Source organism: Annulohypoxylon truncatum (genome assembly GCF_022578515.1).
Source record: "Annulohypoxylon truncatum strain CBS 140777 unplaced genomic scaffold F4807scaffold_45, whole genome shotgun sequence".
Taxonomy (NCBI): domain Eukaryota; kingdom Fungi; phylum Ascomycota; class Sordariomycetes; order Xylariales; family Hypoxylaceae; genus Annulohypoxylon; species Annulohypoxylon truncatum.
This window is the reverse complement of record NW_025953831.1, coordinates 193,619-219,229: the sequence shown is the minus strand read 5'-3', so window position 1 is coordinate 219,229 and position 25,611 is coordinate 193,619. Positions and strand designations below refer to the sequence as shown.

The 25,611-nt window shown below is 47.1% G+C and overlaps 11 protein-coding genes across 11 annotated transcripts; 5 read left to right on the top strand and 6 right to left on the bottom strand.

The window, feature by feature from the left end:
* Positions 1-674: 674 nt before the first annotated feature.
* On the top strand, positions 675-1,214 carry F4807DRAFT_464917 (cytidine deaminase-like protein; the record flags this gene model as incomplete). The annotated part of the gene is made up of 1 exon (XM_048002202.1): positions 675-1,214. One exon carries the CDS (start codon positions 675-677, stop codon positions 1,212-1,214), a length of 540 nt encoding a protein of 179 aa, XP_047849780.1.
* Positions 1,215-1,358: 144 nt separating this feature from the next.
* F4807DRAFT_291773 (Fructosamine/Ketosamine-3-kinase) lies at positions 1,359-2,818 on the bottom strand. Its single transcript, XM_047994824.1, has 4 exons — positions 1,911-2,818; positions 1,716-1,842; positions 1,600-1,656; positions 1,359-1,546 (listed from the first exon to the last, which is right to left on the bottom strand). Exons 1-4 carry the CDS (start codon positions 2,452-2,454, stop codon positions 1,504-1,506), a joined length of 771 nt encoding a protein of 256 aa, XP_047849779.1. The 5' UTR covers positions 2,455-2,818; the 3' UTR covers positions 1,359-1,503.
* Positions 2,819-5,101: 2,283 nt separating this feature from the next.
* Positions 5,102-8,026, top strand: F4807DRAFT_291723 (Piwi-domain-containing protein). The gene is made up of 3 exons (XM_047994822.1): positions 5,102-6,208; positions 6,274-6,518; positions 6,566-8,026. Exons 1-3 carry the CDS (start codon positions 5,338-5,340, stop codon positions 7,919-7,921), a joined length of 2,472 nt encoding a protein of 823 aa, XP_047849778.1. The 5' UTR covers positions 5,102-5,337; the 3' UTR covers positions 7,922-8,026.
* A 484-nt stretch (positions 8,027-8,510) lies between these two features.
* Positions 8,511-10,601, bottom strand: F4807DRAFT_464913 (H+/nucleoside cotransporter-like protein; the record flags this gene model as incomplete). The annotated part of the gene is made up of 4 exons (XM_048002201.1): positions 8,511-8,699; positions 8,761-9,725; positions 9,790-10,160; positions 10,234-10,601. The coding sequence occupies 4 exons, from the start codon at positions 10,599-10,601 to the stop codon at positions 8,511-8,513; spliced, it is 1,893 nt and encodes a 630-aa protein (XP_047849777.1).
* Positions 10,602-11,384: 783 nt separating this feature from the next.
* On the top strand, positions 11,385-11,768 carry F4807DRAFT_291727 (uncharacterized protein). Its single transcript, XM_047994823.1, has one exon. It carries the CDS (start codon positions 11,450-11,452, stop codon positions 11,708-11,710), a length of 261 nt encoding a protein of 86 aa, XP_047849776.1. The 5' UTR covers positions 11,385-11,449; the 3' UTR covers positions 11,711-11,768.
* A 1,516-nt stretch (positions 11,769-13,284) lies between these two features.
* F4807DRAFT_464912 (multicopper oxidase) lies at positions 13,285-15,300 on the bottom strand (the record flags this gene model as incomplete). Its single annotated transcript, XM_048002200.1, has 4 exons — positions 13,285-13,645; positions 13,715-13,785; positions 13,840-14,516; positions 14,592-15,300. 4 exons carry the CDS (start codon positions 15,298-15,300, stop codon positions 13,285-13,287), a joined length of 1,818 nt encoding a protein of 605 aa, XP_047849775.1.
* A 494-nt stretch (positions 15,301-15,794) lies between these two features.
* Positions 15,795-17,283, top strand: F4807DRAFT_291603 (uncharacterized protein). The gene has a single exon (XM_047994821.1). The coding sequence runs from the start codon at positions 15,945-15,947 to the stop codon at positions 17,052-17,054; it is 1,110 nt and encodes a 369-aa protein (XP_047849774.1). The 5' UTR covers positions 15,795-15,944; the 3' UTR covers positions 17,055-17,283.
* F4807DRAFT_291602 (putative fungal-specific transcription factor) lies at positions 17,284-20,090 on the bottom strand. The gene is made up of 4 exons (XM_047994820.1): positions 19,175-20,090; positions 19,082-19,113; positions 17,688-19,020; positions 17,284-17,628 (listed from the first exon to the last, which is right to left on the bottom strand). The coding sequence occupies exons 1-4, from the start codon at positions 19,953-19,955 to the stop codon at positions 17,513-17,515; spliced, it is 2,262 nt and encodes a 753-aa protein (XP_047849773.1). The 5' UTR covers positions 19,956-20,090; the 3' UTR covers positions 17,284-17,512.
* A 562-nt stretch (positions 20,091-20,652) lies between these two features.
* On the bottom strand, positions 20,653-22,366 carry F4807DRAFT_444024 (Alpha/Beta hydrolase protein). The gene is made up of 4 exons (XM_047999607.1): positions 21,700-22,366; positions 21,469-21,640; positions 21,258-21,411; positions 20,653-21,192 (listed from the first exon to the last, which is right to left on the bottom strand). Exons 1-4 carry the CDS (start codon positions 22,064-22,066, stop codon positions 20,860-20,862), a joined length of 1,026 nt encoding a protein of 341 aa, XP_047849772.1. The 5' UTR covers positions 22,067-22,366; the 3' UTR covers positions 20,653-20,859.
* F4807DRAFT_444022 (uncharacterized protein) lies at positions 22,367-23,248 on the top strand. The gene has a single exon (XM_047999606.1). The coding sequence runs from the start codon at positions 22,487-22,489 to the stop codon at positions 23,135-23,137; it is 651 nt and encodes a 216-aa protein (XP_047849771.1). The 5' UTR covers positions 22,367-22,486; the 3' UTR covers positions 23,138-23,248.
* A 130-nt stretch (positions 23,249-23,378) lies between these two features.
* Positions 23,379-25,138, bottom strand: F4807DRAFT_291542 (FAD binding domain-containing protein). Its single transcript, XM_047994819.1, has 3 exons — positions 24,938-25,138; positions 24,209-24,870; positions 23,379-24,140 (listed from the first exon to the last, which is right to left on the bottom strand). Exons 1-3 carry the CDS (start codon positions 24,959-24,961, stop codon positions 23,555-23,557), a joined length of 1,272 nt encoding a protein of 423 aa, XP_047849770.1. The 5' UTR covers positions 24,962-25,138; the 3' UTR covers positions 23,379-23,554.
* Between the last annotated feature and the right edge of the window lie 473 nt (positions 25,139-25,611).

Genomic DNA, 25,611 nt, shown 5'->3' with positions numbered 1-25,611 from the left:
TGACGCGGGCTCCATCTATCATGTCGCCCTACCAAGTAGTCACGGAGACAAGATCGACGCGAAAGTAAATTAGCAAAAATCCAGCGCAGGTCTTAATTCCTGTGGGAGTCAACGAATTGCGGCTGAGAGTTTAATATTATGTTAAATGCCGGATGATGGGGGCTAACGATATTATAACATAGAGCTTAATAAGGAAATACCTGGCGATAAATGGCCTATTCAAGATGTGATTTATTGAGTCGGATATGCAAGTAAGCATGATTGGATGAAATGTGCATTGATAAACGTATTAAACCATTCGATATGCAATCAAACAGTATCAATTTTTATTCTATAGCGCCTTACTTAGTGCGTTATGATATCCTAATACCTACTTGCAGGGACCCGGTGCCACCCAAAATTTATATCTCCGTAATACTTCATCCTTGCATATTTTCCGTTAGTATGGTTTTTTGTAATAAAGGAAATGTGCAAATGCTTCGTAGATGCATCCATCGATTCAATGCGCTAGCTGCGCCGCTGCTAAACCCCAGCTTCGGGAATAGTTCGCGGGAAGACCCCTGTACCCCTGTAGGATATCGCCCAATCTTGATGTTCTACAGCGACAAGCCTAGTAGGAGTTGAACCTAAACTTCCATTTACCCCCTAATCTAGTATTTCTTCGCGTCTTTGAGATGCCATCACAAATCCATCCCACCATTGCGCCCCGCGATCACAAGGCATTTATGGAATATGCCTTACAAGTCGCCAGCCAATCGCCACCAGGCCCTGATAAATTCTGCGTTGGCGCGTGTCTTGTGGACGAAGACAGTGGTAGGATCCTCTCGACTGGATATTCTCTAGAATTGCCGGGCGACAGACCGGGAGATCCAGGGCGAACCCACGCGGAACAGTGCTGCTTCATCAAGATTTCCGAGCAGTTCAACACGGCAGAAGTACAGATCGGCAACGTCTTACCGCCCAATACCGTCTTATACACGACCATGGAACCTTGCAATAGTAGGCTGACCGGAAATAAGTCATGTGTAGACAGGATCATAGGGTTGGACGGAGCGATAAAGGCAGTTTACGTCGGAATACAAGAGCCGAACACTTTTATTTTCGCGAATTCTGGCCGAGATCGACTCGAAAAAGCAGGTATCAGGATGGTTTTCCTCGAAGGACTTCAAGATCGCATTCTAGAAGTTGCAATGGCGGGACACAAGAATAGGTAAAGATTCTTCTAAGTGGCTTACACAATGATGTACAAAGGGTAAAAAAAACAGCCAACAGCGAGCTGGAGATATCTGTCCCGTTGCTGTTGGCACCTAGGTACCTATTTATCTCGACTTTCCCAATGGCTACCTGTCTCCAAGGTGCTTTCGTTGTGCAACACTCAACCTTTTTTCTATATCCGTGCATATTACCATCTTCACAATCCCTCCGCGCACCAAGGTGAAGTCATCTCTACATAACAATACCGGATCGAGACTATACTCGTTAGCTTCCTAGGTATGTGTAATCCTAAGCGTATCTCTGTATTAAGTCTCTCATATCGCCAAGGACCCTGTCATATTGTTAGCAACGAGCTGTAAAGACTAGCAATAAAAGGCATCATACTGTTCCCTCAATGTGAGATTCTGTGGAAATAAAGCTGACACGTGGGTGTTAAACCTTCTGGGATGCTATTAAGATCTTTTTATTCGTTACTTGTGAGGTATGGCTCACGCACTCACAGCTTATAGAGGTCCAAACGACCTTCATAGTCCTCCTCCGGATCCGACTTCTTAACATAGTGATGATAAGCTTGAAGATATTCTTCACCAAATTTGTTACATATTGGCCGCCACTGCCCAAACTCGTCTAGATCATGTGACTTCGTCAGTGTATGCAAGGTATCTACAATGCATCGAAGTACAAAGGAAACTCACACTCGTTGTGAGCATAGAAGCAGCAGGCATCGAAGATCAGCGGCTTGCCTGTAATGCCGTCAATACCAGAATTTGCGTACCACAAGTCTCCATGGACTAGTGACGGCTTTAATGATCTCCCGTCGCTCTCGAGAGGACGAAGCAAACGAGGAATGACCTTGTCAAATATGATCGGAATGAGTATATCGAATTCCGGATCGTACCCCCTAGCTTTGATCTCAAGATCAAGTGCTATTCGAAGATTTCTGGTGAAGAGATCCTCCCAGCTATCTGACCATTCTGTCCCCTGAGGAAGGTTGCCGCTGTACGTACTCATGTGGAATCCGAACTTTCCTGTGGGAGACTTGCTCTGCTGATGCATCTTTGCGAGACTTTCAGCTAGAATATGAGGGTCTGGCATATCGCTAACGATATCTCGGAATTCGCACAGAAAAAAGTGAGTATTCGGTACTGTTTCATATGCTCCATAAGAAATTGGCTTGGGGACAAAATCTGGGAGAATTTCATATATCGCTCTCATAGACTCGTATTCGCTCTCGACCATATTCTTCCCTAAATCACCTGAGACAACTTTGATGAAAAAGGATAGTTGGGATCTATCTTCTAATTCAACATTGATCCTTCCGGTTCTGGCCCAGAAACTGACGCCATGACTTTCTGTGGATTTAATTGACGATCCTACCGGTAGTCCTATAGCACGTAATATTTCCTTTAGTAAATGGCTTCCTTAATGGCTTCCATTTGACTGACTTGCGATGATAGCGGGGTCAACCTCGGTATTCCCACCACCAAACCCTAGACTTCCAGTTTTAGTATGATTCATTTGCTTATATTCCCAATATTTAAAAGGCTCTGGAAGATACTAATGGTGGAATAGGACTGCGTATGTCCTCTAAAGGAGAAAAAAGAGTGATACTACCTGCGGGCTAAGAGCAAAGAGGGGCAGAAGGGCAGGTTACATTCTTGATTAGTAAGCTGATAAGTCAGCCCCCCTGTCCTCACTGTAAATACAGGTATATATCCCTTTAACAATGTCATATTTCAGTGCAAGATAGCGCATACTCATCACATCCACTCTTTAGTAATTTCACACTCTGATACACTTCCATTGCTTGCATTACCCACTTGGGTCATTAAGAGAATTGTTGTGGGAGAGTATGGACCTACCTAAACTACATAGAGGGTTGAAAAAAAGTGTTGTACTCCATAGGGGAGATATACGTGGGGTAGGAACTGTAGCGTAACGGTGCCGGATTTTGGAACCGTACCAAATAAAGGAATCATTAGGCTTCCCATCCATATACTGGAACGGTGCCGGAACGGTGCCAAGATTTGGAACAGTTATAGCAAAATGTAATGCTTTATTTTTATTATTTTATTTATTTATACGTATTTATTTACTTATTTAAGTTTATTCATTTATTTCAATTAATTATTTTTTATTATTTATTTATTAAATTTATTTATTAATCGATTTATTTATTTTAATTAGATTCGGATTATTACAAGGTTTTTATTTTACTGCGAAGCTAAGGATATACCGCTACACTATCTAAGTATTACATAATCTACAGTACAAACCTTCGCGCTAAAACTGTAGATAAAGTTTTAGCTTACGCAGTCCCGCGATAGCCTCACTTTTTAAGTTTGGCACGTTAGCACGTTTGGCACGTTTGGCACGTTTATATTTTATTGAATTATTTAGAATTTCTCGAATTTTTAGATTTGGCATCGTGGGCATTACTGGAACCTTTGGTACGCTTTGTAAAGATTTCAAAAATTAGAAACGTGCCAGACGTGCCAAAATCTACAAGTGTGCCAAACTTTAGAACCGTACCACTTTTTGGAACCGTTACGGCAGCCCTTGGCACCGTTGCGCAACAGTTCCTACCCCCCGTATGTTTCCCCTATGGCTCATCTGGCTCAGCAAACTGCACCTAAAATATAAAGGCAACATCATGGACAGCATATGATTTTGCATTTCTTCTACCTTGTGCCAGTCATACCAGCCACGTTCTAGTGACCTACAAATAGTGCTCCCCACCGATCAACTAATTCTTGACTGAAGACCATTGCGTGCTGATAGGATACCCCTCTATAATTACACACTCGTACCCGGCATGTTCATACTATTAAGTGGAATTTCAATAATACATAGCTCAAAAAACTAGAGGGCTTCCAAACACCCAAGCCGTCAAGAGGAGAGTTTCGGGGCAACAGCGGGGTTGTCCACCGGGCGGTGGAAAGAACAGTTCCCCATCCCGGGCTAAAGCGGGGCTAGGGGTCCGGGGCAGACAAGGGGACTGGTAAATTAGTCTCTCATCATTCACAAACTCGTCGTCGTTTCAGAATCAGATCTGATAACTCATGTTTACCTATATTAAATGTTATCAGAAATCGATTATAACAAATATCTAGATAATATCAAATTGTGATACTAGAACTGGCCAATGAGATGCAAAACTGCTATTTGAATGTGTATGGCAAGTGAGTTGTTTGATTGAGTCGTAGATGAGTTAGATAAATCGGTTGTCAATCTCTCATCTATCGTCACATAAATACCTAGTCCATCTAACATGTTACATGTGGTAATGAGGACGTCTTTGTTATTCAAAGGATCTTTGCCTGCAAACCTAGGGGCGGTTGCGCTGACAGCAAATTTCCAATCGACAAACCAATGCCACAAATGCCAACACACAAAAAAGTACGTTGCCACACAATATGAACTGTTCTACCTTGATTTGGGATAACGATAGACAATTATAAGTAAGTATATAAGAAGTCTCCTTTGACATCATAAAATTCTCTTTAAGAGAATACTACGGTTCCGTTTTTCTAGAGCACATAACTTTCTGAATACTGAACTGATACTAAAGGTTTACCCGTAATATCAGTGCTGTTTCCAATTATCAACAATCCTAGGAGCATAACTCTACTTTCGTATTTGATTCTTTTATATAATCTTTTTGTGAATAGTGCAAGGCGATCCAAAGTCCAATCTCGTTGATGGATCGTGGTCGTGGTCGTGGCCGAGGTGGAGATCGGGGTCGGGGTCAGTTCCCACGTGGTGGGCGCAGTCATGGCCAAGGCTTTGGTGAGAGACAGGGCCAATATCGTGACCAAGGTCGCAGTAGAGGCCGAGAGCCCAACACTTCTGAAGGAAGTTCCCAAGGAATCTACAAGTGAGTGGAGACTATGGAAGGCTTGTATTGGAAGCCTTGCCCTATTCCTAGCTGTCACTTACACGAAGCTACGCAGAAATGTTCCTGAAACACCTAATGTTGAAGTTACGAAGCACGAGAACTCCATCCAACCTGATCTGAATGCGGACCAAAGCATCATTCCCCAACGGCCAGCGTATGGCACACAAGGACAAGAAAACGTACTTTGGGCCAACTACATTGAACTAAAGACGAACCCACAAGTGATGTTGAGAAAATACTCAATCAAAATCGAAGAAGAGCAACAGCCGACAGGGAAGAAACTTTTTCGCATTATCAAACTACTCCTTGAAGAAATCCAGAAACCGGAAAGTAAGGTGCTAGTAACTGACTTCAGCAGTATTCTTATCTCATGTGAGGACATAAAGGACATTAAAGCAGGAGGTAAGACGTTTACAATCCCCTATTATAGCGAGACCGAGAAAGGGCCACGCGACAACGCCAAGAGTTACCAGATCAAAGTCCAGCTTGACGAGACATTGCCTATCTCAGCACTTGAAAATTACCTCACACATCCTACCAGCCAATATATTAACAGAGGAAAAATGGTTCAAGCTTTGAACATCTTCTTGAATTACTATACAAAGGACTCTAGCAAGTACTGCACAATTGGCACAGGAAGATCTTTCCCTCTAGATGAAAAATCCTCTATAATAGACCTCAAATACGGTTTGGTTGCAATTAAAGGATACTATTCGAGCATCTGTCTCGCCACATCTCGGATTTTAGCCAACATCAACGTCAGCTACGGGATGTTCTATGAGAGTAAGAAGCTGGAGGTGATCATGAAGAAGTACTACACCGAATCTAGATGGGATGATCCCACTCTTCGATTGCTAGGGAAGTTCCTTCGAGGAGTTCGAATCGAGTACTCTTGCAAAGACAAGGCCCAAAATCCGATTCGCCGGCGCTTTAGAATTCATGACCTCGCTTCTCAAGATGACGGCATGACAGATAAAGGCCAGAAAACAGAAAACTCATCAGTTGTGAAGAGGTACGGAGCTGGACCCAAGGAGGTCTCGTTTTGGGTCCAGGACCGGGGCAAATATAGCACTGTTTTCGACTTCTTCGAGAAAGGTGAGCTTATGATTATCCTTATTATATTTACAAAAATCGTTCCATGCCTGTGCTAATATTGCTAGAACGCAACACAATATTGGATACTGAGTGGCCGGTAGTTAATGTCGGGTCACGCCAAAAGCCGACATATCTCCCGGCGCAGTTGTGCACAATATTGCCTGGACAGAGGGCAAAGGCAGAAGGGAATACTGGGCAAACGACCACGATGATAGGACATGCCGTACGCAACCCTGTGGAAAATATGGAGGATATTGTATCCCATGGTATGAAGGCGGTCGGCCTTTGTAAAGATGAAAATCCCATGATGGTGAGTCAAAATGAATCCGAAGAAAGAGTTTGTCTCACAATAGGCAGAATAGGTATGGGTTTCGAGTACCCGATGGTAAACTAATAACCGTCAAAAGTCGTGTTCTCCCTACGCCTACAATACGGTACAGTCAGGGGAAACCGGAAAACCAAACCAGATGGAACCTGAATTTCAAGAGCCTCAGACCTCCAAGCGATTCTAGAAAGTGGAGCTGTAGAGTTCTCCGCATGGTGCCTCACGACGAAAGAGCCCTTGAATTACTTCGACAGTGTTTCAAAATGTTGAAGAACAACGGCATAGAGATCAAAGAACAGCTGCCTCCAGTATCTATAAACGTAAGGGGCAGCAATGAAGCACTCAAACGCGATCTCAGCAGAGTCTTCAAGTATGAAGCCAAGGGAATCGACTGCATGATCGTAATCTTACCAGACTCAAGCAAGGCCCTCTATAACCAGATTAAGAGGCTTGCTGATAAAGAGTATGGAGTTACGACAATCTGCATTGTTGCATCTACTCTAACGGGACAGAATAGTCTCGGGGGCCTCGCCGGAAACCTCGCTCTAAAATTCAACTTGAAATTTAGGAACAACAACCAATCTGTCGATAACCAGAGCCTGAAAGACGTCATTGATCTAAACAAGACAATGGTTGTCGGCATCGATGTCACGCACTCGCCAATCGAACACGCCCCCAGCATCGCAGGAATGGTGGCGAGCATAGACGCACAGCTTGGACAATGGCCTGCCGTACTGAGACGTCAAAAAGAGAAAGGCGCGGAGATGGTCGAACAATTAGAAGACATGTTGAAGACGCGGCTTCAATTATGGGGCTCGAGGTACAAGAGATATCCCGAAAACATCCTCATCTACCGCGACGGCGTCTCGCAGGGCCAATACGATCATGTCCGTAAACACGAACTGCCGAAGTTGCGGGAAGCATGCACAAAGCTGTATCCAAAAGACGATGCGCCGAAGATAACCATCATCGTGGTTGGGAAACGCCATCACACGCGCTTCTATAAACAGTCTACGTATCAAGCCAACGGCAACAACCCACAACCAGGCACAGTAGTCGATCGCGGCGTGACCGAAGCGCTCAACTGGGATTTCTTCTTGCAGTCGCATAAACCGCTCAGGGGAACGGCGCGCCCGGCCCACTACTTCGTCGTCCACGACGAGATCTTCCGAGCGAAATTTGGTGCGGAGGCGGCGAACAAGCTGGAGACCTTCACTCACAGTCTGTGTTACTTGTTCGGGCGCAGCACCACTGCGGTCAGCATTTGCACGCCGGCATACTATGCGGATATTGTCTGCCAGCGCGCTCGTTGCTACGCGGATGATTTACCTGGACTGGAAGATTTTGAAGTTCATGATCGCTTGAAGAACACAATGTTTTACATCTGAGCATTCGTGCTGTTCGAATAACCCTTGGAGCGTTACCATTCTTCTATCGGGATTTTACCCCTTGATGGCGTTAATGCCATCCAAGCCTCCTTCGTCTTTTCGTAGCACTTAGCAACTTGAGAAACGGGCAAGGAGCTTCCAATCTTAGGTTACGTACTGATTTATCCTCGCTGTAAGCTAGATAGTCTTAGCAATACGCTCATTAGATAATGATTAATATGAACACGTTCCTTACCTACATACCTAATACCAACCTAGACGTGAGGTACCTAAGAAAAACAGTGAGTTTAAAATATCATGAGGCCTCGTTTACTTTCAAATGCCCATCTCGTGATTCAAAATGCCAGAAAAACGCAATCACTACACCTTGTCCATGTGAAATATCCAGAGATCCAGGCAGTCAGGGGTAGCATGGATCAGATGTCGCAATCTCGTGCAATTTTGACGCGAGGCATAAGCACATATCATCCAGAATAAGACACAGAATATTTGAAGCGTGTCAGGGTATTTTTATTTCATATACACGTTCGTTAACTCTTCATGTGAAAAAAATACCTACAGTTTCCACCAAACCTATCATCCTCTATCATCACGAGTAATTAGCGGACCCTATAGAGTCCGTATATAGCATACCAGCGACGCTGGCAGATGTGAGAGTCGAGATGATACCTGAAATCAAGGCCGAGATGGCAACCTTGGAAACATCACCGCTACGACCAGGGGCGATCTGCGACAAGACACCGATTTGAGTACCGAGGGAACCGACGTTTCCAAAACCCTAAATACGTGTCAAATCTTTGTCCAGCATGGATATGGGAGTTGGGGGTCTTAAGACTTACGCAGCAGGCATAGGTAGCAATAAGCTTGGCTCGCGCGGTCATCGACTTGTAGCGATCGTCGGACTGGAGGGCACCGAACGCGGCGAATTCGTTGATGATGATCTTCTGTCCAATGAGTTCTCCGACGGGCAACAGGTCGTCGTTAGGCACGCCGAGCAACCATGAAAGAGGGTAGAAGCAGTAGCCGAGGATGAACTGAATGGTTAAGTCCGGGTTCGAAATACCCCAGTAGCCACCCCACCAGGTAAGGAGGCCATTGATGAGGGCGACGAAAGCGATGATGCAGAGAAGAGTAGCCACAATCATGCCTGCAATCTTTAAGCCAAGCCAAGCGCCATTGGCGAAAGCATGGAGAGCATTCGCAGCTCTGTGCTCTTCATCATCTGGGACGACAACACGACCGGAAGTGAGAGTCTCCTCCGTCTCCGGATAACGCATTTTTGACACGGCCAAGGATGCAGGAATGGACATAATACAAGAAGAGACGAGCGCCTGTGGGTTGATTCCGAGTCCGATATATGCCACGAGCACGGAACCAGCGATGGTAGCAAAACCGCACGTCATAACCTGATGGATTTCGGCTAGAGTCATGTGCGGCACGAAAGGACGCACCAACATAGCCGATTCTCCCTGTCCGATGAATGGCGTCGCAGAAGCAACCACGGCTTCAGCGCCCGAGACGCGCAGAGTCCAGAAGAAGAATACGGCGAACTTCGAGACGAACCACTGGATAAGGCCGACATGGTAGCAGAGCGCTACGAGAGCCACGAAGAAGATAATGGGCGGGATGACACCTGTGAAGAACCAACCTAGGGCGGGCACCGACTCGTCTGTTAGGAAAATAACACCCTGGTCGGCGAAACCTAGCAGGAGACGAGCCAACGTAGAGATGAAGTTGAAAATATCGTAACCGGCCTGTGTGCGCAAGACGAAGACGGCGACAACGAACTGGGTCAACATTCCGCCTTAAGGAGAAGGCAAGTTAGCAAACGGGCGTGGGGGCAAAATCGAGCTTTGCAGATTGCTTACCGATGACAGTGTGCCAAGGAATCTTCCTCCAGTTCCTTGAAGTTATCGTCAAGACGAAAATCATGATAACAAGTCCGAACAAAGACTGCGCTCGGCGGGCACGGGTGTTTTCGCCTTCCTCCTTGGGCACCATAGAACCAATCAAGAAGACCGCGATAGTGACCAAAGCCGCGAGCGGTCGATGAAGCTTCTTCGGAATCAACTCATAAACCCTGAAAGCAGTATGCCGCCAGACGAATTTGACGGGCATCATGACATATTTAACCGGGATCCAGAGGAAGATGATGCGAAGGGTGATGGCCAGATACAGCAGGAACGGGATCAGCCAGTTCTTCTCGTGTCGGTAGCGAACAAGACCGAAAATCCACCATCTGATTAAGTTATGTCAGCATCGCGGCTTCATGCGCGATTGTGTTGCTTCACCAAGAGTCGTGACAGACTTACGCGGTGAATACGAGCCATATGAAGAGGTGGACAAAAGGCCTGTATCTTCGGTAGAAGCGCGCAATGAAGTTCGGACGCTTTTCACTCTCGTCGCCCCCGATGTGACCAACATTTCCACTTTCCTGATCGGTTACAGACTTCTCAGCGGTAGAATAGTCATGCGGCTTATCCAGGCTCTTTTGCGGCGAGGCAGTTGAATAAACAACCTCGTCGGGATGGTTGACGGGATTTGCGGCCAATCCGCCATGATGCAGATGCGCATGATGGTGCTCGTTTGCGAAATCAAGAGCAGGATCAGGGTTAGGAGTTACACCCTCTTGAGCTGAAGCATTATGGCCGGAGAGGCCCTTGATCTCGGGAACCGTCATCGAATCGATGTCGCAAACTAAGGAATCTCCTTGGCAAAATTTTCCTTCTCTTCTCCTCTGATCGTCTCCTTCTTCCTAGTTTCGATTCGACTCGGAGAAATTAATTCTCGTCCCAGCCAAGTGTGGGGATGAGAGACCACGCTATGCTCCGACAAACTTAACGTGCGAGTAAATCAGAAAAAAGAGAGGAGAACGGGAAGAAGATCGCGACGAGATTTTATCATTAGTGAGACGCGGGCCAGGGCATCGAGTACCAGGTATACTCGATTGATAGGCTGGATAGGTACATGTAGGAATTTTAATACTTTTCCCAGGTCAGCCTCGGTAGGGCAAATCGTACATTCGGGGCGATCGCGTGGTCTAGATGAACCCGGTCGACGCTAAAGATACATGTATGTATGGAGGCCTTCTAGAAGGGGAAGGACGGCCTATCTAATCGAGCGGCAACTGGTTGATAGACGGATAGCAGACGGCAACCCTTGAACATCCACTACGTACGAGTCCGCAGTGACACGCAGAATCTGGATTTGGAGGACCCTGAGTGGACGATCGGCGGGTCCCAACGCCACAACCGCTACTGAAGCTGACGAGATTCAATGGCAGTTGAGAAATGTGATCTCAATGATCTCATCACTAGTGACAAATGTCTGCGCTTTTATACTAATCTAGTACGACGATGTGCTGTTACGATAGTTTCTCAGAACGACCTCACGAGATAATAGAATCATGAAAAGATAGATGCAGACGCGGCATACCAAGGGAATGGAGAACTGAGGATTAGTTTTACATTTTTTTCACTTAGTGTCCGCCGAACATCAAGGTCTACCCTTCTAATTGGACAATCTCTCATGATAACGAGGAGCTCTAAAGCCGGGGGTAAGCTGGGATCATGGATAAGCCCTGCACTTTTTCTCCAATCTTTTCTTACTTCGGTACGTACTGATAGGCGCTTCCGTCACGGCAACACCAACAAAGATATCGATGGAGACCACACGGCGTTACTTCGTTTATGGAGGTACATCTGTGTATACGTTAGGTATTCAATACGAAAGCGACCGGATCTGAATCCGAGGGAAAGATATGTCCTTCCTCGACAAGATCTTTTTTAAGATTATTTCAAGTTACTGCTAGGATTTCATAGTAAACCGGCGAGGGAACCTCAGATCAACAGATTAGCGACATACCTATCCCTGTGAGTAGTTCGCCCACAGTCAAACATATCACTCACGTAGGTAGGTACAGATCCACTCGTAGGCTTCTTAGAGATAAAGCCAGGTACGACTTTTGCAATCCTTCAAGTAACTCTAGATAACAAACTGCAAGCAAGCAATTACCTATCATAAGTACGAAAAGAGGGAATAAGAAAGATGGCGACCCATACATCTTAATATATCCGCCCGTCAAGAGACATTCATATAAAATACCAATTAAAAATATGCATATTCAATCTGCAAATGCAAGGAGGCACCGTCCAGCTGGCACCGTTTACCAGACTCTATTGGCCACAGCTTAGAATGATGGCTTGAACAACAACATGTGGTAGCATCTATCAAATACTTTCAGGATACCGCCCAGGTACACGAAGCTGAGGGGCGCGGTAAGACCGACTGCGATCTTCCTAAAGAGGAAATGAAAATCATGGATGACATTGGGTCTCCCCACGAATCCCAGCTCCTTCTAGCTAAAATAAGCCGATTGGTTCTATTGCTTACATATTGCGGCGTTCGTTATCTATCATATCATCATATTGCTCCCCTCCGTGAAACGACGGTATATTGACAAAGAACGAAAGAAGAAAGAAGTAACGTCGAAAGCTGTTTGCCCCCCGCTAGCTGAAGTCTGTACCTATGCACGTTGTGTTCTATCTATAGTGATACGACGGAGACCTTTCATATATTTTCCCTACTTCCGACCTCAAGAGCACAGCATTCTCGTGCCTCTGTTTATGTGGGATTATGTACCACGGCTGCACGATCTTATCATCTTCCCGAAGCGGATGATTGGCACGTGCGCCAACACGGGGTTAGCAGTACCCCAAGCTTTCACTTATATAAGACTGAGTCCTAAGTTGGTTCTCCCCGATCAATATATCTGTTAGTTATCTCGCTATATCAAGCGAAGGTCATCGGACTTAGGTATAGCATAGCTGCGGCTTGGCTTGAATAGATCGATCATGGCCTTTTGTTATATCATCAACTCGCTAGCGGCGATGCCTCGCCAAGACATCCGTTGGCAGATAAGACAGCGCAAGCGAGATCCTTCTAGATATCATGAATCCCGCCTGGCATACTCTTGGCCTCGTGTCTACTCAGGATAGTTAAATTTGAAAAGAGATAGCATAAGTCTAGACCAGCTAACATCCGAGGCGATTATACGCTTGTGTTGATACAACTAAATCGCCAGCAATATGATCGCGTCACTTTCACCACGGCGGCTCAGCCAAAACATACCTACCGCTAGAATGTCTTGATAATAGAAGTGCTATGATATTGCTTATGGCTACTAATTCTAAGTTTAGAGCTGTATCGCCGTTCGCTCTCAGATGGCTATCCATTTCCGGTGTTCTCCGACCTACCTACCGGCCACTTCCGCTACCCAAGCAGCTCTCTCTTATTTCTCCCACAACGCAATCACACTACATCTATATCCCTACATGAAATCTACACGCTCGCCGTCTAAACTCCTATACCCCAGAATCCTCCTTCGGCCACGGCGCAGGCGCATCCCACCAGCTAGACCACGACGCGCAAGTATCACCAAGAGCTTTCCTTTCCGCGCCACTAACCGCGATCGAATCCGCGCTCTCCAGGATCTCCAGCGCCAGGCCCATGGACGCGTGCCACGCGATGTGACAGTGGACGAGCCAAGCTCCCGGATTGTCCAGCTGCACCGCGACGGCGAGATAACCGTGAGCGGGAAGCATGGCCGTGTCGCGCCTTGGCGGGTTCTGGAATTGGAAGGAATCGGTCTTCCCGTCCCACTGGCGCGCTTCTTGTGCTAGTATGTAGAAGTCGTGGCCGTGGAAGTGGATGGGATGCGAGATTCTGTGCGATAATCCGTTAGTAGGCATAATGATTAGGCATATTAGGAGAGAGTTGAAGGTAGGAACTTACCCTCCATACAAAACAACGGCAGCATTCTCAATTACGATGACTACCCACTGGTCTTCGGCATCATCCGTTTTCTTTGGAAAAAATTAGTATGCTCTTGCACGTGGGTCTATTGTTGATATTCTTACATTCAGGGGCAAAACATTGTACTCCGACGGAAATGTAGCCGACGAAGACTCGTGCAGAGCTTTCTTCAACGTCGGCTCGGACCAGTCTATATCCAAGAAGCTACTATTGATGGTCCATTTAAACATTCCGGAGTGGATAAACCGCACGTTGACGTCCTCGACCGTGGTGTCAACAATAGTGCCCACGTCGCGTTTCACATAGGGGACCAGGCGCTCAGGCGGCTCATCGTGGCAAGTCTTCGGGATGTCAACTATGTCAGTAGTAGTCGGATCTCCCGTGCTCATCAACTTGCGCTCGTATCGAATTATGCCAGTGCCGTCATCAGGATGACTGTTGGCAACGCCCTGGCAAGTACTCGCCGGTGCCCATCCACTACGTAGCCAGTAATCTCCCGGCTCAGCGTTCGCGTCGACGATGATATCGTACCGCTGACCGGAACTGATCATGATGCTGTTTGTCTCGTACGGTTGGATGGGAACGAAATCAGCGGCGACCACCGTGAAGTTATGCCCATCGATGTGGAAGTTGAAGTAACTGTCGATAGCGACGTTGAACACCCGAATTAGGTATTTCTTGCCATGCTGGAAAACAGCCTCAAACTTCTTTCCGTTGCCGGTACATTTGGGGTCTGACATACCCGAGCAGTCGAACGTGTTTGTGCCATTGATTAATATGTCTGTCATAAGGTAAGGTGTCAGCTAGGTCAATTCTACGATGTCTCCAAGGAGATACCGCAATATAAGAATCTTACTATCGAGTTCGTGCGTGATACCCCATTCCTGCTTATTAGCCCACGCGCCAAATATAGGAGTGTGAGACCAGTCCTGAAGGACAAGTGTGCCGAGGTCTTCGTCGTAGTTGGCCGTAGCCGGCCCTCTCAATATCATAGGACCCCACAGACCTTCCGCGTACTGTAGGGAAAAGTGACTGTGGTACCAGGTTGTCCCGTATTGGGTAGCCTTAAACTTGTACGTGTAAGTTTCCCCTGGCGCGATTGGGCATTGTGATATTCCGGGTACTCCGTCGTTCTGTGTGTTGTTGAGCATCCGTATACCATGCCAGTGAACGGATGTGCCATTAGATTTCATGTTGTTAGTCACATGAATAACGAGGTTATCACCCCAGTCGGCGGTGATCAGTGGTCCTGGAACGGTGCCGTTGAACGTCATGCAAGGTCGCTCGTAGCCATCTGGGCTGCAAAGAGTCTCCTCTGCAGAGAGCCATATCTCCACCGTGTTGCCAGTCTCGGGAAACGTTGTATAATAATCTGTATCGGTGCTGTATTCGCCCCAACAATTACGAGATATTGGTGTATTCTGACATAGCGAAGGAGATGAAGAAGATAGGGGAATTGGTTTTTGGGGTGTTTGTAATATCAAATCCTGGCCTGATACAGGTGATGTGGAAGTCAAGTATCCTCCCAATAAGAAGTCAAGGATGAAGAAGAGAGTCTCCTTCATGGCTTCGGGTTTGAAGTTTCTTGGGAATTGATATTCTCGTCAAGATATTAACTATGGAGACTTGGTAAAGTAGCTTGTAGAGTGAAGAGTGACTTTTTAATAACAGCTTATCGTTAATTTCATGGCTTTAGGGCAGAGGAGTCCGAAATTTGGCAGAAAAAAAACACTCCTGAACAACTCTGGAACGTGAATATCCAAACCTCCAGAAGAAATTCAGCGAAGGTGGTACAGATAATTACTTACCTAAGTACCTAGTTAGGTATTCAATAAGTATCCGGGACGGAGCAAGTTATGGCTGCTTCAGTTGATCGGCTGGCAGTGGATCCCCCCTAAATTCGGAATTTTCGGAGGATCCGGTTAGTCGCCGGCAGACCCCCTTTCGGAGGTCTATTTTCCTAATACGGAAAGCGAAATATTCGGATGTATCTGAAAGGGTGCCATCCTCCTCCGAATATTTATGAGAGCGCCAAAACGTCCAGGCTCGGCCAGCTCAGCTCAAATGAAGGACTTCGGATATCGCTACCGCGAAAAGTCAGCCGTACCACGATCAACAGATTCAAATAATACTTACCTACATGCTAGATTATTCTTGTCGCAATTCTCCCGATGTATTGAGTCTAAAGAGATTTTTTCTTTAAAAAAAAATGAGACTCTTCAGCGCCACTAGGCTCCTGAGCCTGCTTGCATTCTTTTTGCCGCTGGTAACTACAGTCCTAGCCAGCTATCCGTATTACCCACTTCCCATGAGGTACATCCACCAATGGCCCATCCCATGGTATATTCAGAGTCTCTATGTCAGAGATAACGGCGATATCATGGTAACGACGGTTTGGCCTGTCGCATCGGTATGGGTGTTGACAGACGTCTTGACCGATAATCCAGAAGCCACACTTATCTACAAATTCAACGAGGTTAACGCTACCACTGCCATAACGGAGACACAACCAGATGTATTCGCCATCATAGGGGCCAACCAAACTTCTCTAGGCGTTGGAATCGATGGAGACATGAGCATATGGGAACTCGACCTTCGTCCGGGCAACGGGTCCTACACCGAAGGGTTCACTATCAAGGAGATCATTCATATGTCTGAAGCGGGGCTTTGTGGGAGTCTTGTCCAACTTCCTAAAACCCCGTCCACGCTATTAGTAGCAGACACTCATAAGGGGGTGATTTGGAGAGTCGACACCCTTGCTCGCACGTACGAACTCGCCGCCCGGGAAGAACACATGGCCTGGCTCCCATGGTTCATCACTGAGTTCGGCATCAGCGGCGTGAAGATTCGAGATGGGTACCTTTACTGGACGCTCAGCTACGCCGCGACTATCTGGCGTATCGCTATCTCGGACGATGGCTTCCCTTTGCCCGGTGCGAAGCCAGAGGAAGTCAAGTGGATTCGGTCGGTCTTTGTGGACAACTTCGAAATTGCCCCCAGGGACAACGCCACTATATTCGCCGCGCTCAACGCTGATAACCGCCTAATTGCCATTGATAAGAATGGAAATCCGACTTACGTTGTCGGTACTCCGGATGAGATGATTTTGCTAGGACCCGTGGCACCGGCGTTCGGCAAGGTTCGGGGAGATACCAATACGGTGTATGTTGCTACCGGTGGGGCATTATTGAATCCGGTTAACGGATCAATCATCGAGGGCGGTAGGATAGTAGCTATTGATACTACGCCCTTCTTTGAAGAGTATCTGTCAAAGGAGCCCGAACCGGAACTCGAGTTGCGCTCTGATGAGACTATGTAGGTAGATAAGAGGAGTAACTTAGGGGAGTGGAAGGTTGCGCATACCTTACCTACCTAGGTAGCTTATTGTCTGCCTTCATATGTAGGTAGGAAGAAACGTAGTATATGGCGTCTCATGTCAAATAAGGTGTTTCAGTCGGGTTCTATTAGGTATCCCGTTAAGTTGGAAGGATCACAGGATGAGGTACGGTTTGAATATGTTGGATTTAAGATATGTCAGTTCAATCAAAAGATAGTGTGCAACTTCAAATGCCTTACCTTTTTAACATAATGGGTATTAGGAATCTTGTGGCATAGGCCATTTCCACTGTTTTAACTGATGAACTTGTTGTGTATTGCTGTGCTACCCCCGACCAACGTCTTTATCCGACAGACCCAGACGTGTTCCTTACCCTAATCGAATGCGCCCAGACGCCGCCGCCATGCGTACCCAAAGTAACCCTGAACTGTACTTAACTACTACCAATTGGTGCCTGGCATCATCCAATTTTCCGCTACGTCAAAGTCAAAGGACTGGCTTGGATAGCCTGGGGGAGTGAATGTTCCAAGTACGCCCGGCATTGTAAAAGCATCGGCTGCAATAGTGTTAGCATCGGTATAATAAAGTGTCAGCAATGACATGTGTTGAGCTCACGTGAATAAAGACCCAAATCCCTAAACATCCCTTGGTTATCAAGTCCCATTCCACCATTAGTGAAAGCAATGGAGGGATCCGTGTTCGATATGTTCTGCGGCTCTTTGCCACTTGTACTGACATCCTCGTCTCTAGGACCAACGCCGTGGGTACTGGCGTCAGCTGCCCTCGCCAGCACAATGCTGATAGTTTCCGCAGCCTTCTTTGCCTCCCTAGATGTGTTGCTTTTACGCATCCAGATCATTCTTGTATTTCGCAAAGCTGCTAATATCTCCTCTTGTCGGCCCATAGTCTGCCGGCGATGCACCATGGAGCACAGGATCATCGTAGCTGTCAAGAAATGATGGTTCATGAGAGAGCCTACTCGGAAGCGCATCGTATGAAGTAGACCCCCAGAGTACAGTTCCCTGTCAAGCAAGTCTTGGATCTCCAGTGAGGAGAGCGAGGCATCTAAACATGCCTTTCGTGAATATGCGAAGGTATCTTCGTCCTTTGAAGTTGACTCCGCGTATAGAAACCGACGATGGAGCATGATATCTCCTTTGAGATGGAGATGCCTGAGAAAAAGACGAGCCATGATGATATGCGGAGTATCAGTGACACTAACTGCTAGGGGCTTCATTTTCAGTGGCGGGGGAATGCTAGCAACAGCTTGTCGAAGAATGCCGTCAACTTGCATCACTTCGGCGTAGCTAGCGGCTTTAATTGATGATACAACCCCGGAGACATGGTTCAGAGCCACCAACACTCTCCTTCTTGCTATGATACCGAGAGTAGTGGTATATTCGGTCTCCGGGCGCGGAGGTGGTAGCTCAGTCATGCTTTCATCTAGGTCGTCGTCGTTGAGATTACGCGGCTCGGCCGTATCGTATTGATTGGACGAGATCATACAAGGCATTCCCATCTGGTTTGAGATGAGAGTGTCGCCTAGTAGAACAGTAGCCCACAATCTCCGCCGCATCTCAGCCTGGAGGGGAGAAATTCCAGAAAAATGGCTAGGATCTCGCTGGTAACCCATACGCATCGCAAGATTGACCTCTAGAGCGAGCAAGAACCAGATATCCTTACCAGCATCAACGCCCATCATGAATTCGATATATACATAATTGATCAGTGTCTCCAATCCATAAGGCGCTGACTTGGTGTATTCGCCCATGATGAGACATTGTACGATCTTCTCGCGATACAGATTGATCTGCAATTGTTCGGCTTCGCACCCGCGCTCCGAGTCGCTTGCGTCAGAAGCGAGCAGGGCGAGGCATATCATGCTAAAGAGTAGACCAACCCATATGATGCTAGACGCGCCAACGGGGTTAGCCCAGAATGCCTCATACTATGAAGACCTGTTAGTATTGGGGACCGTAAACTGCATGAAAGTTGGGAATCATACTTGCCTCACGAACAAACGTTGGACCATGAACAGCCGCTGGAGTTGAAAGGTTCAGTCACAGCATTGCGTAATGCGGCTTTGTGTAAGATGTACTTACAAGAGGCTACTAGGTCGAGACGGTTAAAGAAACGAGAGATATAGCGATCTACCGCGGTTTTGGGAGGGAGCGCGGCGAGGATCTCATCGCGCGAGTTTGCACGCCTAGCGCCATAAAGAAGCAGGGCGTGAGGTGACGGAGGCCGTCCTACAGGGTCACCTCCACTGTCATCCTGAGTTTGATCTGGGGTGTTGGCCAATTTGAGGTTCTCATCCCGGTCAAAATGATCCTTGAGGTCGGCAATACTGTCAAGAATCGCCGCCCAGTGGTCGCCTCCAACATAGCGGACTTCTGAGGCACTAAGACGCATGCTCCCAGCCTCGGAACGTTCTTCCATCAGCGTGTCCTCGGGAGAGGTGTTGACCTGATCGTGAATGCGGCTAGATTCAGGAGGCGGAGGCATGTCCGCAATCGCGCCACTGTTTTGATTACCAGCGATTTGTGGATTTGGCATCAAAGACTTGACCAAACTCTCAAGATAGACGATGCGATTATGCAGGCTGGGGACCGCTGTTCTATCCGGCGGCATGGCAAGGCCCTGATTCTCCGCATAAGTGCAGGTTTGACCCCGCAGAAGGCAGCTGGAACATGATGGGTGCTGGCGATCGCATCGCAATTTGCGCCGTCGACATAGATTGCAAGAAAGTTGGGGTTTGTCCCGTCGACGATTGGGATTCCCAGATCGCGGTCGCGAGGGGGCTGCTTCATCCTGCTCGCGTCGCTGCGTGGGTGACTGGGATTCAGCCGAAGCTGGGGGTGGCGTCTGGTGAGATGTCGACATAACCGATAAGAGAACCTGGAATGCTCTAAACCGTGCCTCTCATCGAACGATGTTCTCATTAATGGGTTGTGATGCGAGTCGATCCAGGGTGAACTTCCGAGATTTTAGTGAGATTCGGGACGGATTACGGCCGAATGCTAGCTAAGGAGGTCTCTGGCACTCTGGTCCAGTAAGCCACAATTCCTTCAAACCGGACCGTCCGACCCTCCATCCGCCTTTTCTGCTTAAGTACTACCGACCATTGAATGCACAGAACTCACCCCATCATTAAATACACGCTTTGCAAATCGGAGAACAATGATATTCTTTTAGATTTAGATTACTAGGATTAATACCTCGGTAAGATTAAAGGAATTGGAAGAGGGGTAATTCATCTCGTATTGACTGGTTTAAGTCTGCGCAACTGGTTCACGCATATCAAAAGTATTCGATGATGATGCCAAACGAATGACGTGTAGAGGTATTCATTGACTTTTAGCGATCCAGGGAGAAAACCCAGCCCTATGGAGATTATTAGTCCCTGCTAGTTCCCGCTAGCTCCCACTAACCCCCAGAAAAGAATTAAGGGGGATAGAATGTTGTATTGTTGTTTTTCTCTAAGCTCTAAAATCTCCTGCGGAGATTTTAAATACCCCCCACAGTGCAAGTAGCACTTTCCCAGCTTGTACACTCCATCTCCCCCACCTCTTATAAGTGGATCACCCTCCCCCTTTTCCTCTTTCACTAGGTAAATATGAACTTTCAATTCTTCACAACACCAACTTAACATCTCACGATTAACAGACTAGTAATAGTGTTCATTTACATCGCTCCTAGATATTGCCTATATCTACCTAGGTATTCAAAGCAAGGCTTTTCTCCATAAGTTTCTAATCCCGCTCAGGCGTCCAGTCCTGTTAGGTAGTCATGACCAGTTCTTACCAAAGAAGTCGAGTACCGTTTGGTAGCCCCGGGTGTACTCCTCTTTAACCCGCGGGTTAGACAGGTCAGCGCGTGCTGCCATAAAGCCGTGGACCTGGTCAGCAAATGTTTCCACGTGGTTAGGCACTTTCAGCTTGCTCTCAAACTCCTTGATTGTCTCGGCAGGCTCTTCGCCTGACGCCAGCAAAATGAACGGTACTTTGATGCCGCCAGCCTCCGCAGCATCCACCATCGCTGGGTGGACGGCGGCCGCAATCTGGAAAAGGTTCGAGTCGCCCGATGTTATTAGCGATGCGACTTTACCTCCCCAGCAGTACTAGGGACGAACCGTGTCAGTGCGCTAGGACAACAGGTAGTTCAACAAGTTCTTCCTTTACTTACACCCAAGATACCCCAGGATTTGATTGAGGGGTTCGAAGCCTGCACGGCTTTGAAATACTCTGGCAACTTGGCAGCGACTGTCTGCGGCGCATGCTCGGGGTCGCTGAAGAATCCACCAACGCTCTTCTGTTTCTCCTCAGTATCCGGAGGGAACCTTTCACCACATCATCAGTAAGTAAGCCCCCAATGCGAATTTAGATCAGGCCCATACCACTCGATTGGGCATGGCTTGCCCTTGAACCAATCGGGAATGAAGACCTTGTGCCGTTGTGACTTCTTGCCTGTGGCTAAGATATCGGCGCCTTGAAGTGTCTGGTCAAAGTAACCGAAGATGTCATAGATAACTATGATACCCTTTTCAGCATCGGCTGGGCCAGTAACGTCTATACCAGATTAGCTAAAGAGGCCCCTTTTGTGTAATCTCAGGGTTTGAAACACTTACAAGTCTTGTAGTCCCCGAGTTCATGATATGAGCCCTTTGCGACGTAGCCTTCAGAGACAACAGGAGGAATGTTGCAGCAAGCCTCATTATGCCCGTGGGAAGCTGACATGGTAGACATCTTGGAAGCTTGAAGAGTGAGTCCTCGTGAGACTTTTGCAACTGATTGTAGCCCAACTGGTTTGCTTTTAAGGGTTGCAGTACTCGTTGTCAAAGAGCAACAAGGAAGAGAAGTGCCAGACGACGGCTTTATACTCGTTGTGTTGGTATCTGATGTTGACGTGAGAGCTGCAGCATGCAATCTATAAGCTGCTAAAGATGTAGAGTGGATGGAGGTTCTTTTTGAAAGACGGGAAAGTTGAGATGCCATGGCCAGAATAGGGGCTCACTATTATAGGAGGAAATCTCAGATGATAAAACGGTTTTGCAAGCATTTTACCGACGCGTAGGTATTCAAAATTTTACACAATCCTTATAGCGCAACTGGTCCGTTTGACCTCCGTCCTTCCATGATACGTAACCTCAACAATACGGATGGTCCGGTCATCCACAACTATGTTGGTGGTTGACTAAAAATGTGGGGCAAAGCTGAATCCTCCGGCTGCAAGGGGTCGGGGAATTTCAAGGTCGGATATCCGAAAACAGAATATGATCTAATGTGAAAACTACGACGGCGCTTGAGTTTGACGGGCTTGCGACAGCAATATTCAAATGCGTCAGTCGGAGAAGTTCGGAAGGAGCCGCAGTCGATCTAGTCGGATGGCATTAGGTACTCCCTAATCAGGGAATCATGAACACCATTGGTGCTCGACATAGCTTCATCTACTTACTTCCCCAGCTGCTCTCAATCATTCTTTCCCATATTAACTTGGATTATACTGAGTTTGGGACCAGCCTGCATCCATCTCCAAGTTCCATGTTCATTAGCAAAATCATCTCATACTACACAGTATCTATTTCCACTATGGACTCTTCAACCTCAAGTTCTACTCCGGCAACAACGATGAACTCAACGTATGTGTTCACTGCCAATGTGACTCTCGGCAAGCGCTACGGCCCCATTCCCCTTGTCGGAGGTGGTGTCCGTGTAGTCGAGCCGTTCACAGGTGGGACAATCGATGGCCCCAACTTCCATGCCACAATTGAAGGGGGCCACGCCTCTCCGATTGTACTGAATGATACCACCACGGAGAATGGAGGTTCAGTTCAATATCCATTCATATACGTCTATGGGTACACGAGTGATGGACTTCCATTCTACATCCAGGAGGAAGGTATTGGAAACCGCGCAAGCCAAAATACAAGGCTGATCATCAACGTAGGAGGTTCGCATTCATACTTGCAGACCTCTTACGTTATCGCTCAGATGAGGTTTATTGAGAATGAGGGTGGGCCAACAACGGTCGCGGTGGATTGTTACAGTATTCCTATGATCGCATAATTCTAGTTCAGCGTGGCAGATTTGGTCAGAGATTTATATAATTAAGTACCTGGGTACCATGTTTCCAGACTGACTTATTAATCAATTAAGTACGAAATGGATTTTGACCCCTTTTCTAAGCCAAGTAGACGCCTACCCATATGCCCATTTACTTAAGATTAAGCGAGTAATAGGAGTAGGTTACTAATACGAGATAAATCTCATTCGAAGGAAGTCCAACGAGTGTTTCATTCAAATGCATGTTAGTAAGTGCTTACCTGGTAGGTAACTAGGTACCTACCTCTCAGCAACAAGATATCGTCGAGACGAGGATTACACGTTGTACATGGGTACTTATATATTCCTCGCTATTCGAAACTAACACTAGGACTTTCAACCTGAACCCCGTTTAATTCTGTCTGCGACTTCTCCTATCATCTATGCGAGTAGGACGCCAATGTAATGGCGGAACATCACCCACACGTAAGCCAGCGCATTTCTAAGGAATGACAACATCCAACCAAGGCCCGAAAATCCCATCATACGATTCAGATAAATGAACCGTTGGGCGTACAAGACAGCCTCCTCATCCCTCTGCTTCATAGTGATCTCCCCGCGCCAGACTTTATCCAATGATACCGCATGGCGCGCAGCTTGTTCGGAGGCCCAACCCAAGTGTGATCTGAAACCGGTGAATGCGTCCCCAACTAGGACTAAACGACCGTCATAGAAACTGGCCGTAGTAGTTTGGGCCTCGATGACCTTCGTGACGAATGGCTTAGGGGTATTGGATACCAATTCAGCAAGGGGGGTAGTCATGGTTGAACTCCAGCGCGCGAGCTGGGCTTTCCACACGTCCGGATTGACAAGCCCCTGGGGAACCGTGTTTGGGTGTACTTTCCCATTCACATCGGTAAATATGGCTTCCATCTCAGGCGATCCGTCCGGCACGACATAGTACCAGACCCAATTTATGAGACGCTTTCCCGGCTCGACGTGCCCAGCTTCGGTCGGGATCAGATAGCTATTTTATGTTCGTAAGATGTTTTCTATCATGGAAATTCCGATACACGGAAGATACAAATCACTAACCTGATGAAGTAATGACCCCCTAGCAAGGAGAAGTTGAGCCTGTTTGAGAAATACTCAATGGTGCTCTTGGATAACAAACGCTCGGGCACCGTCCCGCGCCAACCAATGTACCCAGAGTATTCCTTTCGCGTGGGAGCCTGCATCAAACTTCGAACGGTTGAATGAACTCCGTCCGCAGCGATTACCATCTCTGCACTGACACTGTCCTTCTCACCAGTGGTGACGTCTGAGTACGATACAGTGACGAGACCCTCGTCCTTATCGTAGCTCACACCATAGACCTGCTTTCCGGAATGGTATTCAACCTTGCCGTCGGTGGGTTTCGGCTCCGGTGGATTTGGCACACATCCAGACTTGAGGCCGTCGAAATTGGCCCGCAGGATCAGATAGAGGGTTCCCCAGTTGCTCATGTTGTGATGCCATGTTGTGTTAGCTACCCGAAGTCGTCGACGCCATGCAGCACTCATGTACTCAGCCGGAATGGCTGCGGGACGCCCGGTGGCATCGTATTTATCGAGGATAGAGACAACTGTCTTGCCAATAGATACCCCAGACTCGTGACTGGCTCGGTCCTTGGATGGGTCTTGCTCCAAGACGGTGACATGACTTCCCTGGCGCTTGAGTTGCAATCCTTGAAGAAGGCCGGCGACAGAGCCTCCGATCTATTGTGAGATAACTTGTTAATTATATGGAAGTCGAAAAGAAAATTCTCGTGTACAGTAAACTTACAATGATAACTTTTTGAGGGGCCATAGCTAGTAGCCTTTGTTAGTGTGGTCGTAGCACAACGAGCAGATATGTATAAAACAACAAACACAAGAGACACCACAAGAAGCTATATGAAAATAAAAGTAATTGAATGAATTTTCTTCGTATTATACCTGGGGCTTTCCATCCTCCATGTTAGCTCGCTGGATCCAAATGAGGCTGTGGCACGACCTGAGTTGTCCAAATATCATGTCTTTGCGAGGCCTCGGAATCTGTTGATTCTCCTTATGATCAGGCTTTCGGAATATGGAAACCAGTGGCTGATGTAGAAAACCCGATGTACTCCTAGTGTTTGGCATGTAAGCCCCGAAAATCAAATATCGGAGGATTGATACACTCCTTTAGGGTAATGGTCACTAAACTCCGAATTGTAGATTAATCCTATACATTAAAGTTTCATTCGGAAACAAGCTTGATCTCAGTACACTGTAGAGATAATTAAGAGACAATACTATCTTACATCATTGCATGTTAAACGTCACAAACATACCTATGAGAACTACTTCAGTCGTTGATGAAGTCAGGGCTAGAGTTACACACTTATAGGCAACTTGGCCATTCACCGTTGTGATGGTATCAAACATGGATAAAAATGATTCCAAGGTTCAACCTTGTACCCGAATGATGTTTTAGCA